This window comes from Anastrepha obliqua, chromosome 5 (assembly GCF_027943255.1).
Source record: "Anastrepha obliqua isolate idAnaObli1 chromosome 5, idAnaObli1_1.0, whole genome shotgun sequence".
NCBI classification, from domain to species: Eukaryota; Metazoa; Arthropoda; class Insecta; order Diptera; family Tephritidae; genus Anastrepha; species Anastrepha obliqua.
The window spans coordinates 115,257,141-115,273,483 of NC_072896.1; the positions used below are offsets into that span (position 1 = coordinate 115,257,141).

Consider the following 16,343-nt stretch of genomic DNA (forward strand, 5'->3'; position numbering starts at 1 on the left):
GTTTCTAGTAAAATAACATACTAAAGAGAGATTTTTGGTGGCATATTTTACTGAAAAATATTTCGCATTAACTTATAAATCACCTCTGACGACGTGTTTTGCAAAAGCTTGCTTCAAAATAGCCAAAAGTGTATTTAGTTTATAAAGGGTGGTTAAATTTCAAGGGCCGATGTTGATTTTGAATAAAATACAATTTTTTTAAGAAAGTATTGTCTTTTCTCTTTATTATGATAATATTGGTATGGCTCAATTACGTATGGAACAAAATATCGTCCAAATGGCCGCCGCGGACTCGGCGGCACACCTCCATCCGATGGTCCAAATTTTCGATGACGCGGAGGCATAATTGAGGTTCTATGCTGTTAATGTGCCGAATTATCTAATCCTTTAGCTCTTGAATTGTTGCTGGCTTATCGACGTACACCTTTTCTTTCAAATAACCCCAAAGAAAGAAGTCCAACGGTGTTAATTCACAAGATCTTGGCCGCCAATTGACACCGCCGCGTCGTGAGATTATTCGGCCATCGAATTTTTCGCACAAAAGAGCCATTGTTTCGTTAGCTGTGTGACAAATGGCACCGTCTTGTTAAAACCACATATCGTTCATATCCATATTTTCCAATTCGGGCCATAAAAAGTTCGTTATCATCTCACGATAGCGAACACTATTCACAGTAACTGCCTGACCGGCCTCATTTTGGAAAAAATACGGCCCGATGATTTGAACGCCCGATTTCATAATAAGCCTGAATAAGTTTAACGCGTTGCTTGATTGTGTATCTTTCCATGGTTCAAATTGAGTTAGTGTGAAATTGGAAAATGTCAAATGAAATGCAGAAAAAAACTTGACGTTTAGTTGTGGTTCACATTCAACATCGGTACTTGAAATTTAACCACCCGTTATATGCGGGACATGACTGACATCATTTGGCGCACATCTTGCGAGATGATCACTTTTGAAATTTCACTTGAAAATAACTGCACATGCATAAAATTAATTTTTTTTTGGATGCACGACGTCATTGAAGACATGTCTTGCATACTGTCTTCCTCAACTAAAGTCGCATATATGTATGTCAAATTTACACATTTCTTATTCATCTATGTATATGAAAACGTTGTACCTGATCGCACGAAGTAAATGCATTCACTTTTATTAGAAGAGCGACATCATTGAAGACATGTCTTGCATGGTGTCTTCCTTCACTAAAATGGCATATGCGGATATCAAAATTTTTACAAATTTCTAATTAATCTATACGAAAATACAGCACCTAGTCATACGAAATAAATAAATTTTAATATTAAGTTTATCCTACTCACTTTTTTTCAATTTGCTACCAAAAGCTATGCATTTATTATTTTGCCACACATATGCGCTCGTCCCTTATACTCGTATGTGCCTCAATGTATATTCAGTTCCCACAAATGTCACACCAGCCATTCTTTATGCATGAGAAATATATGCAGCAGAAATGAATATAACAATTTTCCTCCTGCTGCCAACGCACTCGACAACACGAATAAATAGTAAATGACTTTTTAAAAACATGCTTAGTTTTCATACCAAAATCAATTTATGTTTTATAAATGGATACAAATGCAAACACGCTTTATTGAATTCCTTCGTATATGCACTTATATTTAAACAAACATACCTACGTGCATACATTTTGAATGAAGGACATCAAGTGATAGTAAAAATGTGTTTTATCATAGTATGAACGGCATATCTATGGGTGAGTGTGTGGGACTTTAGGGAATAACAAAAAACATCAATTTAGCAAATATTGAACTTTCACACCATTGACTTAAAGCTTAAGTAAACTCATAAGTTTTTCAAAGCAAATATTGCATTACTAAATCTGCAGCAGGACAACAGCAATTGAGCCACACACTTGCCGATGCTCGTACACTTGATAATATTTAGTCATTTCACACACTAAATCGTTTCTAATTGATTACTTTTATTTATTTTAAAATTCTTAGAAAATGCTTTATTACTTTACTCTGTGACCTTCTGGAAGTCACAAAGTGCTGCTTGGTTTTTAATAACTGCATACAAATGTAAGTGCTGAGGGATATGAGGGTGAAGAGGGCAATGGGCTGATCTACACAGATAATTGACAAACTGAGATTTTTATATATTTGAAATTACGTATCAGCTCCTGTAGGTGGCAGTTAGCATATTGAATTTCATGCAGGAAGAAGCAATTCATAAATCATTTGTTTTCAATGAAATTTCGAGACTTGGAAATTGTAGGTAAATTTCGATTTAATGGTTAATAATAAAATTTAAAAAAATGGCTTTTCGGGCGTACTTTCAACAATTACAATTTTTTTTTGTAACATAAGAAAGCTTTATTTTAATATTTTTGACGTGACACCGTCTTATAATTCGAGGCTTGAACTGCAAGCGAGAGCGCGGAACGAACGACAAAGAGGCACAATCGGCTTCCGCGTTCGCCATCTGGCTCTCTCCTACTTGAGTAAGTGATGCGTCCGGACAGCTGGTGTACAATAATACAAGACTAATTCAAAGCCTATGGGAAACTATGTACATACACACATACACATGCCTGTATGCGCATAAGAACGTATGTGTACAACGAACATTTCTCCAAGAGCCAAATGAGTGTGCGCTTTTACTCACTTAAAACTGTGTAAACAAATTAACAACAAACATGCGAACTATCGCTTTTATATGCAATAAATGAGCAGCAAAGAGATTAAGAGAGCAGCAATGCATCATTCCACTCATTGACTGGCACATTTCAAATTTTATAGTATTCAGTAGTTGAACACGAATCGGCAACAGGTTAGGGAGTGAACAAAGTTTTATTAAAAGAAACAGAGAGCATAACTGAATTTGATGCATACAACTCTTTTTACAACAAACTACAATTAAATTTGCAAAAATATTAAGTAACTAATTGAACAACTTTTATTCAGTTTACTTGCTGAAAGAAATAATGTCAATACAAAATGTATTATTATAAAATAATAAAATCAAAAATTAAATATTAACAGTCGAGTAGAAATTGAAACAATAAATTTTATTCAAGTATTTTGTCAATTTAAAATGATTTTCTGAACGAAGAATTTTATGAAAATTTTTTCTAAATTGTTTCGAACGACGACTCATTTTGCAGAACCGCTGTGTACATTGTAAAAAAAAGAAAAAAAAATTGACATAATTGTATTTGTGCGTACAAATAAATGTAACTTGATCAATTCCACTCCGATTCCGTTTACCTCCCTCTCTATATCCATACAAAATATCTATCAAACAAATAAAATTAAAATTTTCTTTGAAAAAATGCAATCATTCCATCAGTATTTTCTTATGACGTTGTCACGTTCAACTATCTTCAGTAAACAGACTTTACAGACAACCGCTTTTTTTATTATTATTATTTTTTTCATAAATGTAAGCTTTATTTTGTTTAGTGAGTGGAAGCCATTTGTTCATATACCTCCTTCCCCACATCATCCATTTCGTGGAGTGTTGACGACTAGCTTAGCAAAATGGCACTTCTCGCTTAAGACCAAATCAAAATTTGAATCAATACGAATAAAACCTCTCTTTAAAATTAATTTATTGTTTTTATTTAATAGTTTATATTCTGGTTTAATAAGTTGCAAACCCAAAAAAGCACATAAATCTGCTTAATATTATTTTTTAATATTCTGCTTAGTTCGCCCTTTGTAGTGGCTTGCTCGCTAAAAAAACGTCTCCAGTACATTTACTTTTGCTTCTTTCCTCTTAGTTTTCTCACAAGTCACGATCAGCCCGTTGCGCTTTTAGTGCAGTGAATACTAAATCGTCGCTTACATCAAGTTTCCACTCATGTCTCCGTCTACCTAAAAACACCAGCTCTTCCGCAAAATAATACTATTAATAAATAAATTTAACAAATTATCGACTTTTTTTATATGAATCAAAATATGTGTACTTTATATTTGTAAATTTTAAAAAATCTATGGAAATTATTTGCCACTCTAAGAATTTTAAGACCTTTTTTTAACTGTCACCGAAACTGAAAGGGCTAAAAACTGCATATCTAAAAGAAATTTTAAAATTCTGACTAAAATGTTTGAAATTTTTTTGAATTTTTCAGTTTTACACAAAGTTTAAAGCTCTAAGTTATGTTGTTTTTGTTGTGTTAGGAACTATAATTTTATAAAAAGTATTATTATTTAATATATTAATCAAAATTTTTTTTTATAAAAATGTATAGTTCATGCGAAAAAAAATGTATAGCTCAAATGTGTAACTTTGTGCAAAATTGAAAAAAATTAAAATATTTCAAAAATTTCTCAAATTTAAAGGATTAAAGAAATTCCATAAATTTAAAAAAAATTTTACAAATTTTCATCAAAACTCAAAATTTTACTATGCAGTAATTTCCATTTTGTACAAAAAAATTTCTTTTTGGTAAAAAAAAAATCACTCACAAAAAAAAATGAAATAAAAAATTGTTCTTTAAAATTATTTACAGGTATTATTTTCTAGTGTTTAATGTGAGGAATGCGTAAATTGGTTAGTTTAGTTTATAACTTTTTTTTGGCTCATATTTTCATCCTACATCGTCCTTCTCTTTGATTTTCGATATTATAAAGGGTGGTTAAGTTTCAAGGGCCGGTGTTGATTTTGAATAAAATACAATTTTTTTAAGAAATTATTGTCATTTCTCCTAACTATGATAATATCGGTATGGCTCAATTACGTGTGGAACAAAATATCGTCCAAATGGCCGCCGCGGTCTGGGCGGCACACCTCCATCCGATGGTCCAAATTTTCGATGACGCGGAGGCATAATTGAGGTTCTATGCCGTTAATGTGCCGAATTATCTCATCCTTTAGCTCTTGAATTGTTGCTGGCTTATCGACGTACACCTTTTCTTTCAAATAACCCCAAAGAAAGAAGTCCAACGGTGTCGTTGACGCTTAGGTGCGGTTCACATTCAACATCGGCCCTTGAAATTTAACCACTCTTCAATATTCCTCGAAATGGCCAATATATTCGCTAAATATTACTTATTGTTTGGTTTGCTTAAATTTCACCTTATCTTTCATATCTTTCATCTGCTACTTGAAATCCAAGTGCATTGTGAAGCAAAATTCACTTGAATCGGAAAAATAGGATCATAAATTAATTTAATCAAAACGGTTACTCCTCATAACTTAGCTGGCATTTACAAAGATTTCAATAGAAAAAAAGAACATTTAATACTCAGTCACTGAGCAAAAGTGACTGAGTCCGATTCAGCAGTGTTAATCGTTACCTCGACGCAATATCCACTAGCAACATGTTGCTAAGCAACAAAATACTTGGGCGTCATTGTGCACTACTCACTTCCCAATAAGGCGAAGCAATGAAGAAGGATTTCATTCCAAATTTGGCAAGTTGACATGGGGAAGGAAAAATGTAATGAATAAGTAAAATACAAAAACAAGGCATTCATTTTCCTTCTTAGGAAGTGGAAATATTTCTTGTGCCTTCTTGTCATTAAAAGAAGGAGAAGAGACATTTGTGAAAAAAGCAAACAGCTGATTATTTCATAAGTTAGAGCGCAAAAAGCACGAGAGGGAAGAATAGTAGTAGGGTGGTGTGTGTGCATGCTTGAGCGGCAGGTGTATATAGACTGAGCTTCATTGAGTGTGCAGTTGGGTTTGTATGTGGAATAAGAAGTAGCCAATCTGCCCACTATTCACATAATAAATTATTTTGAAGTTATAAACTGCATACCACCGCATATCATACGTTTATGTCGAAATAAAATGTTATTCGAGAGGCGAAGCTTTAGAATTTTAATCTGCTATATGACTATTTAACCTATCCACCTTCCTACCCGCCCACTTTCTTGCCTCCCTGCCAATGTGGTTCATTATGAATATTATTTGTTGCATAAACTGTCATAACCGCATAGAGAGTAGAGGTTGACATTTTGTATAAATAACTTTTAAGTGCAAAGTTGTCAAAACTTTGTCACGCTCCCCTTCAGCCAAAAACGCTTTTCATAATCATTACCAACGCCATTGTAGGGGTCGTTAATTTAAGTTGCTCCGAATAGCAGTCAAAATGTTAATCTTCAAAAAGTTTGCGAAAACTTATGCCCTCAGTAAAAAAAAATTGCATGACTTGGCGAGGTGTGAGCGTGGAAGGAATGAAAGAGTGAATGAGTGAGAATGAGAGTGACTCTTGAATTTGTCTAGACGCAAGGAACGTGTTTTTTCGCGTGTAGAACGAAGTTTTCGGTGAGAGATTTTTCCCCTGTTTAGTGTGCTAGAAAATTCGCAGCTGGAAAATCATTGCAGACAAGATTTTTGTGATACCATAGTTTACAATATTTTAATTATTTTTTTGTTTTCAGTAAAAAAGTTAAAATCTTTAGTTAAAGAGTTATTTTAGTGGGCTCACACGCCCCTTCTTTACAAAAATAAAACACAAGTTTGACTTTTTAGTGAAAAATATATTCGGCTCGCGAGCAAGTGGAAAACGCCGCAGTCATAAAAGTGCGAATAAAACAGGAGTGAGCATCTCTAATACGAAGGAATTATAAAGCCAAATATCTTTCACATTTTTTTCACTCACGAGCTGAAAACGTATATGTATTTTATATTCGCGAATGTATCAAAACTCTATTTTGATGCACCCAAAGCAGTGAAAGAGAGCTGCGGGGAAAGAAATAAAAACCTGGTTTTACTTGTGACTATTTTTACTATTCCAGCTGGAGCCCTGAATGCAGGTATTTTCGATTCGCAAGAGATTCAAAATTTTCAGTGGTATAGAAAAGCGTAAAGAGGGAGCGATGCAGGAAACTGATACTGAATTGACAGAAAAAACTGAGCAAGAAATAAAAGTTCCGTATGATTTTTCTTTGCTTGACTTCCGAGCTGGAGCATTAGTAGATATTTTCGATTCGCGAGTGTTTAAAATATAATACTCATAAATACAGCAGTAAAAGTGAAAAAAAATATAAAAAAGCTCGGGAATAAAATGGCAAACAGATTTTTCCTGGAGTTTTCCTAGATCAAGTATTGTATGAAAGATGGGACGAATGGGGAAGAACAGAAGGAAACGAACCAAACAGTTGGAAAATGGAAGAAAGGGCTTTCGGTTGGAGGATTACGACCCAATCGTGGCTAATTACATTTGTCCTAACCGCTAAAAGCTGGTCAGGAATTGCAACAGATGTGTAATGTTTAAATCCTCAGTATTGCAAAAAAGTGAGAGCCCAAATGTCTAAATCTGTGCGCGACGAGAGCAGGGTAGTTGCGAAAAAAGTGCTGAGCTGATTCCACCTTATCCTCCGAACAGCTTCTGCAGAAAGAAGTTGAAACAATCTTAAGTCTCACCGCATGGACATCGAACGGACAACTTCCGGTAGGGATATCTACTTAATTTTAGAGTTGTGGCTTTGTTAGCCTCTCTCGGGTGCCCCCGATCAACTACCCGTAGTCAAAAGCATCTCGAGACTTTGCACGTTTGCACGCTAGCCCAGCGCGGTTGCGAGTTGATGCGCGGCCTATCTTTCCAGGAGTAGACTACAGGTTCTCAAGGAAACTCACTTCTCCACAGTCCGGTGGCTGGCCGGCTCATAAGTCCAGCGGTTTCTGTTGTGACCGGGAACCCAGATAAGTGACAAATATCGCTTGGCTGTCGGAGTAGATATTTACGCCTTTTACAGTAATTACGGTATATACCTGTGAAATGAGACTTTCAGCTATTAGTCCATAGATGTCACTAGGAGTATTTTTAAACCTTCCCAAATGTCCCAACTCAGTTTGTTACGTTTCAATGCAACAATGCATTTTTGTCGCTCTTAAAAATGTCGAATTTCGTGGCTTCAAACTACGATTTGCGGGCATCGAAAAACCATTTGTGAAATGCTGCTCGCCCGGTTCAAAAGGAAGTCTTTTTTGCATCAAATCGTTACGGGTGATGAAAAATGCGCGTATTTCTCGAATCCCAAGCGTAAACGATCGTATGGTCCGCCCGGCCACAAGCCAAAAACAACGGCCAAACCAAATCGTTTCGGCCGCAAGGGAATGCTGTGTGTTTTCTGGGATCAGCGTGGTACGATTTGGTACGAGCTATTAAAACCAGGTGAAACAGTTGACGGTGCACGCTACCAACGACAATTGGCCGATTTGAACAGCCCTATACACCGAAAATGCCCAGAATATGCCGATCGGCGTCACAAAGTTATTTCTCTTGTTGACACTGAACCGCCACATCGAACAAGAGCGACCCGGGAATTGGTGGAGACGTACGATTGAGAACCGCTGATGCATGCGGCTTACTCACCAGACCTGGCGCATTCCGATTATCATTTCTTTGCATCGATGGGCCACGCACTTTTCGAGCAGCGCTTCAATTCTCTCGACGAAGCCAAAAAATGGCTCGATGAATGGTTTGCGACCAAAGACGGCCAATTTTTTTGGCGCGGCATCCACAAATTGCCTGAGAGATGGGAAAAATGTGTCGGTAGCGATTGCTATTATTTTGAAGCTTAAATTTGTAACCATTTTTTGTTAATATACGTTTCAAATTGAAAAAAAGTCGCATTTCATAGGTATATACTGCTTCCTTAGTTGTGGCTACCTCCGCTTGGAAAACACTACAGTGGTCTGGAAGCCTAAATTTTAGCTTGATGGAGAGCGACGCGTAGAATACTCCCAAAATTCAAGCTGGTTTCATTTTTAAGAAATATTCGTATGTATTAAAATTGCGGTCTTCAGTTTGAAGCAAAAACTTGGCCTTAATCTGGGGCACGCCAAACTCTTTAATTACATACTTTTTAACTCTATTTTTTGAAGCAAACCCTTTCATGCCATTTCCGCATTTTTTGCCATAAATTACCATCTCTGCCTTTTTGCCTTTTTTTGTTGCCACCCGCATTTTTAACCCGCTTAAGCCAGCAAATCAAAAAGTGTCCACTAAACATCGAATAAAAAAAATGTGTGCGTGTGGTAGTGCGCGCACGCACAGATTTCTTTTAATTACTTTTAATTCAATTTTGTAATCTGCCTGTATAATCACTCGTTTTCCATCAGCACCACCACCAACGCCCATCTTGCGGCACCGTTGCCCACTTCTCGCTTTTTAACATTTTTAATTTGTTTAATCACAATTTTTTTTACACTTAATTTCCTTGTATTGAGTTTTTGGAATTTTTTCTTAATTGTTTCAGTGTTGCAGCCTTTTCATTACTCAAATGCTTCGTAATTGCTTTTTTAACAGTTATCTATACATTTTTTCACCATCCGTTTTTTTTTTGGGACTCAACATTTTGTGTTTTTCTTCTCATTCCAGACCCGATTACCGTCCGGAGCGTGGCATTTACGATTTGCAAATTAAAAACGCCTCATACAATCGCGACAATGGTCGCTTCGAATGTCGCATCAAGGCGAAAGGTACGGGCGCCGATGTCCATCAGGAGTTTTACAACTTAACCGTCCTCACACCACCGCATCCGCCCGTTATTTCACCCGGCAATGTGGCCATCGCTACCGAGGATGTGAAAATGGAGCTGACGTGCAGCAGCATTGGCGGTTCGCCTGATCCAACGATAACGTAAGTACATGTGGGGGGCAGTTGTGGGTGGGGAAGAGTTGGCTAAGAGGTATATATGTAATATTTTTTATATTCGTTCATACATATGTATGTTTGTATGTCAGCGAACGAGCATAGCAAAATGCCAATAAGTGGATGACTGCCAGCTGCCTGGCAACGCAGCCAATGGCCCGACCAACGATATGCACATAACTACTTACATACGTACATATACACATACATGCACACATAGTTGTGGAAAAAAGGTGGCTGCGTCGCATTGTGGGCGGCAATAATACCGTATTAATTTAAAATTAAATTTATTTAAATTGAATGCTTTACCCTCTTATGCTGCTGCTGCCGGTGGTTACGAAATTTTTAAAAGGATTTTCACTGCCATTATATGCCGGCTACCAACCGACTGGTTGAATTGACTGGCTGATTCGTTCGTAGCCCAACTCGCCCATTTGGCTGCGTATATGTGTAGGCATTGTATGTGGGTGGGTGAGTGTATGTGTGTGTGTGTGTGTCGTTTTTTAAGTAGCACCAAATGCAAATGTCCTTAATCCGCGCTGAAGAGGTGCAATTGAGCGCTCAAGTGTATGGCTGGCTGACGGTGAGCAGCGCCAACTGGGCAATCATTATATTCAGGCTAACGAGCCATTTATATACACACACACACATTTATACAGCCACTTAAATACACCAGCGCACATTTTTCTTGCACAACTCACTTAATTTCTTAAGTTTAAATAATTTAGCGCCTTTTACCTGCTCTCAGGCCTCAGCCACGTTGATGTGGTTAAGTGAAAATGTAATTTTGTTTTTGCTTTTGCAAAGATTAAATGGCTTAATGTGGGTCGTTTCTTACAAAAATCAGCGAGTATTCGCAAAATATAATACTAAAAGTTATATTTGTAAAACTAAATATTTTACGAGGTATTTATGCCAAGCTCCGGATCGTGTCAGTAATCTAGTTTTGCACTCTCTTCAAAAATAGTTTAAAAGAAGAAACGTATAAAAATGGCACCCTATACTACAAACAAGATATTTATATAGAATTATAAGCATAACATATTTATATAAAATTATATTATGTATATTATGTAGTATTTGTAATATTTTACAAAAATGAAAAAAACATTCAAAATCAATTTCGAAAAAAATATATGTATAATATTGTATAAATTTGAGAGTAAAATCTGTTTAATCGAGCGAAGTAACAACAACTAGATAAAATCAAACAAAATTAAATAAAGTAACATAAGATAAAAATGAATAAAAAATGATTTAAGTACAACAAAATTAAATAAAATAAAATTAAACAAAAAATAATAAATAAATAAAAACAAATAAAATAATGAAACAAAAAATAAATAAAAAGTTAATAAAATAAACGAAGTAAAGTAAACCTTGACAAGAAATTAATAAAAAAAATAAAAAAATGTACAACTAGCCAAGCAACCATAAAAAAATTCAATAAAATGAATTGAAATAAAATAAAATTAGATAAAAATTTATTTATAATAAAAAAATTAAATAAAAGAAAACAAAACTAGGTAAGTTAATTAAAACTTAAAAAAATATAAACCGACATAAAATTAAAAAAAAAAAAACAATAATTAAAAAAATTATATTAAATTAAAAAAGTTGAGATAAAATTAGACAAAACGTTAATGAAATAAAATAAAGGACAATAAATAAAAAAAGATAAAAAATAAATAAAACAAATTAAATAAAAATTAACATAAAAAACATTAAATGCACTAAAACAAAGTGAAATAAAATTAATTAAAAAAGAAATAAAATAGCATAAAAAAGTAAATAATTTAACATAAAATTAAACAAAATTTAAATGAAATATAATAAAAAACTACTTGAAAAACAAAATAAAGTATGGGAAAACAAGTTGAAATGACAGGGTCCGGCACTCAAAGTGCAACAAATTAAAAAGGCCATAAATTTAGTTTGGAAACTTCGTTCCCTCGAGCTTTGTGAGACGGTGCCGAGTCGTGTTGAAACGTCCATGGTCTGCCACCGAAATGTTTGTCTGCCCACGGTTTCAAAGCAACCTCCAGAATACTTTTCCGATAATATTTCGCATTTTCCTTGACGCCAGGCTCGATGAAAACGAGTAGAGAGCGCCCACCTGCGGTTACAGCGGTCCAAAGTATTACCTCGGGCGGGTGCTGTCTCCTGGTGGCCAATTGGTGACTTAAATTCTCGTATGAACGATCGGTCAAATAAACACGATCGTTTTGAGAGTTTACGAATTGCTCAATTTGACAAATTTTCTCGTCCGAAAACACAATGTTCGGAAATCGATCGTTTCTTTGAAATGACTTAAAATTCACGGACACTAAGTTTCTTTGTAGCGCCTTGGGAGTTACCGGTGATTGGAGGATTGCAAGAAACACATAATTTGACTTAATTTAAAAGTTTTAAAATTTTCAATTTTATTTAAATTATTGCAATAGTGTAATTGAATAATGTAGTATATTTTATTTAATCATGAGAAATGTGTGTATAAATTTTACGTGCACATAATATGTTTTGCATACTAATAAATTCATGTTGGCTCTACGGGCAAACCATGTAAAATCGGCGTGGCATTCAACGTGTTAAGTATTTTTTCTGAAAAGATCTTGGCAAAGGATGAATAAGTAAAGTAGAGTAAAACTTAACTGTATTTTATATTATTTTATTTAATTTGATTTTTGTTTTTAATTTTTTGTTTAATGTGTTTTTGTTCTTTTATTAATTTTTTGCCGAATTTTATTTTGTTCTATTTTAGCTCAGTTTGCTTGATTTTATTATTTTTTGTAGTATATTTTTTATTTTTTTTCTATTCTATTTATTTATTCTGTTTTTACTAATTTTCTGTTTGGTTTTATTTTATTTAATTTGGTTTGATATTATTTTTTTTTTAACTAAGGTTCTATCTAACTTTATTTTACTTTATTTTTTTCAATTTAATTTTTTGACTAATTTTATTTTGTGTTATTGATTCATTTTGCTTGATTTCATTTAATTATTTTTTGTAATTGATTTTCTTTCTATTATTTTTATTTATTCTTCTTTTATTATTTTTCAGTTTAATTTTATTGTATTTAAATTTGTTACTAAATTAAATTATTATTTTTTTTTAATTTTATTTTATTTAATTTTGGTTTATTTATTTCAACGTTTCAATATTTTTTTATCTAATCTTATTTTATTTTATTTTGATTGATTTTATTTAATTTCTTTTAATTCAGGTTCTATCTCATTTTATTTTCTTTCAGATTATTTTATTATTTTAGTTTTTGCTTATTTTTTATTAATTTTCATTGAATGTAATTTTTTTCTTTTAATTAATATTTGGTCTATTTTTATTTTGTTTTATTTTAGTTCATTATGTTATTTACTTTCATTTATTGATTTTGTTTATTAATTTTATGGCTCATTTTATTTTATTTTTTTTTTTTTGTTTTACTTAATGTATTTATATAATTAATTTTTTTCTTTTATCTCATTTTATTCTCTCTCGATTTATAAATATAATTTTATTATTTTTATTTAATTTTGTTTTATAATTTTTGTAATTATTTAATTTCATTTTATTTTAATTTCGTATCTGTTTTCTGTCGAATTATTTTATATAAATCTATGCTATGTTACGGTGTGTTATTTTATATTATATTATATTATTTTTATTATTTGATGTTACATTTTGCTGGTTTATTTCTCATGTTATGCCATGCTATTTTGTGTAATTCTCTGTTATGTTATGTTAAGTTATGCTAGTTTATTTATTATTAAGTTGAATTTTGTTATGTCTGGATGAATTTTTTCAACTTACTATATTATCTATTATGTTTGCTATGTTTTGTTATTCAATTGTTTGAAATACCTTTATTGTGTTTATTTTAATTTATGTTAATTTTAAATAATAAATTAATTTTAATTTCAAATAATTTTATTGTTGCTTATTTTATTTTAGTTTTTATTTATTTGTTCTTTCTCCTAGTTTATGTAATTTTGTTTCTTATGTTACGCCATTCTTCGTTGTGCCATGCTATGTTCTACTATTTTCGTTATGTTGCTCTTTGTTAAGTAATTTGTTTTTAAACTTTGCTTTAATGCATTTTTTTTATTTTAGTGCCTGATATTTTATTATTTGTTTCCTCTTTCTGCGCTTTCCCACGATTTATGCCAGTTCAACTGACCCTTAATTGTGAAATTTATAACATTTCAAGACGAAAACTGTAATCTGAATTTGTTATCAGCGGAACTAAGTATTTTTAACTACATGCAAATGATTAGCCCAGTTTCGTTAGTTTGCCAACATTTTTCTGTTTTGTGTATTTGGCTCCTTTTTTCGTGTTTTTTGGTGGAATTTTATTTACTTATCCCTTTTCTTTCTTTCCTTTCGTTATTTATCTGTTGTTGCTTTTTCTTTTTGCTTCATCTGCATCACCGCTTTCAATTTTATCTGCTGTCCATGTTGGTTGCTCGCTCGCAAATTTACTATTATTTCCAGTGAATGCAAGAAATAAATTCGTATTAAACTTCTTAATTCCCACACTGCCTCGCTTGCCAAAAAGTACGTTTTTCCGTATGTGTCTATCCCCATGTAAGTATGTCTGTAAATACATATGTATGTGTGCATGTTGCATGCTTTAGGATGCGCCATCGACGACTGTCTTGCCTTGCAATCCTCAAATATTTACGACTCGGTTCATTGTGGTTGGCTGCCAAAAAACTAGCGCCAGCATTAAACAAAAAAAAAAGGAAAATAAAATTTCACAAAACAAAAACAGTTAAATAAAAATGAAAATGAAAAACTCGGCAAACTGAATCAGGAAAAATGGTGCAAAACTAAAATGCGCACAACTACAAATGCAATGGGGTAAAAGCGCATGCAGCTAACGAGTAGGAAATAATCACGAACAAGGCGAAAAAAGTCAAACGCAAAGTGTGCACAAATTAACAGCCAACGTTTTTCGTGTCACACTGCCTTATATTTTTGTACTTGATTTTATTTTTCGTGTAGTCTTTACTTGATTTCGTTTCATCACAATTTTTTCTCAATCGCTCTCCTTTACATTTTCTCTTTTCATGCTCTCATTTTCGTCGACCACACGGATACGCTGCATTTCCTTTGTTGCTGCTTGGTTGCTGATTGCTGTGCAGTTGGTATCGCGAGGGTACCAATACCCCTCTACATGCCAACGTTCGTACGGGCGGCTCAAAGGACCAACCCACAAATGCAACATTAGCACTGCAACCGCGACGCGAAGACGATGGCGCCAAATATAAGTGTGTCGTGCGAAATCGTGCCATGAACGATGGTCAACGGCTGGAGGCGACTGCTACTTTGAATGTGAACTGTAAGTGAAAATATTTGATTTCTTTATATTTACTTATTTGTATTTACGAAAGTGCGTGTGCTTGTTGTAAGCACTTGCCTTTCGAACTAAATTTTGCCACCTAATTCCTAATTTTCCCTTTTTCCAATTTCCTTGTCCTTAATTCGTTTTCCTTTATGGGTCACCACAGGCGCAGTATGGAATAGGTTTTTCGACCGTTTACCACTTGATTTCCTTGCAGTTACCTTCCTATTTTTCTTCCTTCCTAATACCTTACTCGCATACGCACTTGACAGCTTTGATTATCAAAATTTGCCGTCCATCATAATTAAACACCACCGGATCCACATCAATCCACCAGTCCACCCCCACAATCCATTGCTGAGCACTGGTTAATATTTAAGTGCTATGAAGTGCCGCCTCAGCAAGCACACACGTACGTGTGTTTGGGGACGCAACACGCAAGCACGCACGCATCTATCTACCTGATCAATTCTCCCAGGCGTACTTTACCACTCGGCAGTATTCTACGCCGACCACCGACCACATTCCTAATCTAATATTCCCATAAATATCAGCTGAGCTCTCTACTACCTCTTTTCAGTTACGTTACGCTCTGGTGCCTTTAGGCGCTGGCGCCGCTGTTATAGCTTTCTTGGGCACTATTTCTGCGGACGTGGCGTCGTCACCACTGGGAGTGTCCACTCTTACGCATTTCACTTGCGTCATGTGAATTTGGTTCCCCGCTCAGTGCGCAGGTAGTAACGTTCAATTATAACCATTGAAACTTCGTAATTATAGGTGTAGCTCGTACGTTTTTCTCCCTCACTCACTGCTGTGTGCTTATCTTTGCGTGAAGTTCAACAACGCCCCAGCAGTCAATGAGACTAACCTCAAACTAGTTGATAACTAACTTGAAATAAAATAGTGTAATATTTTTGTACGAAACATAGAAAAAGGCACTTACCACTAATAAGATGCCATGAATCTATAGTTCCGCTATCGTCCAAGAAAAGCCACAGGATACAGCTAAGCACACAAGGGGCTAGTTTTGATTATTCGTTGGTAACTCAACGCATGTATTTCTTTTATCAATTTCTGACAATATTTTATTTGTTACTCTATGTACCTGTTCTATTGTTGAATGTTTTCTACGAAATCCGAATTGGTGGGATGAAAATAAGTTTCGCGCCTGTAGTATGGGGTCAAGGCGGTCAAGTATAAGCTTCTCAAAAAGTTTGGATAATGCTGGTAATAAACTAATTGGTCTGTATGAAGAAGCTTCAGAGACGTCTTTATAGGTTTGGGTATTGCGATGATTTCAGCAACCTTCCAAGGCAGTGGAAAATACTTTATTCGTAATGCTTTTTTTTTATCTCCCCTTTATTTATTACAGTCTGTTATATATTAACAATATGTAATTTTTGTA

The 16,343-nt window shown here is 34.1% G+C and overlaps 1 protein-coding gene across 1 annotated transcript in view; it reads left to right on the top strand.

The window, feature by feature from the left end:
- Positions 1-16,343, top strand: part of LOC129248420 (cell adhesion molecule Dscam2) — a 229,806-nt gene that overhangs the window by 51,221 nt on the left and 162,242 nt on the right. Inside the window, exons 3-4 of the mRNA XM_054887962.1 lie at positions 9,324-9,584; positions 14,739-14,935. Of these exons, the coding sequence (XP_054743937.1) occupies positions 9,324-9,584; positions 14,739-14,935 (458 nt within the window). The remainder of the gene's footprint in view (positions 1-9,323; positions 9,585-14,738; positions 14,936-16,343) is intronic.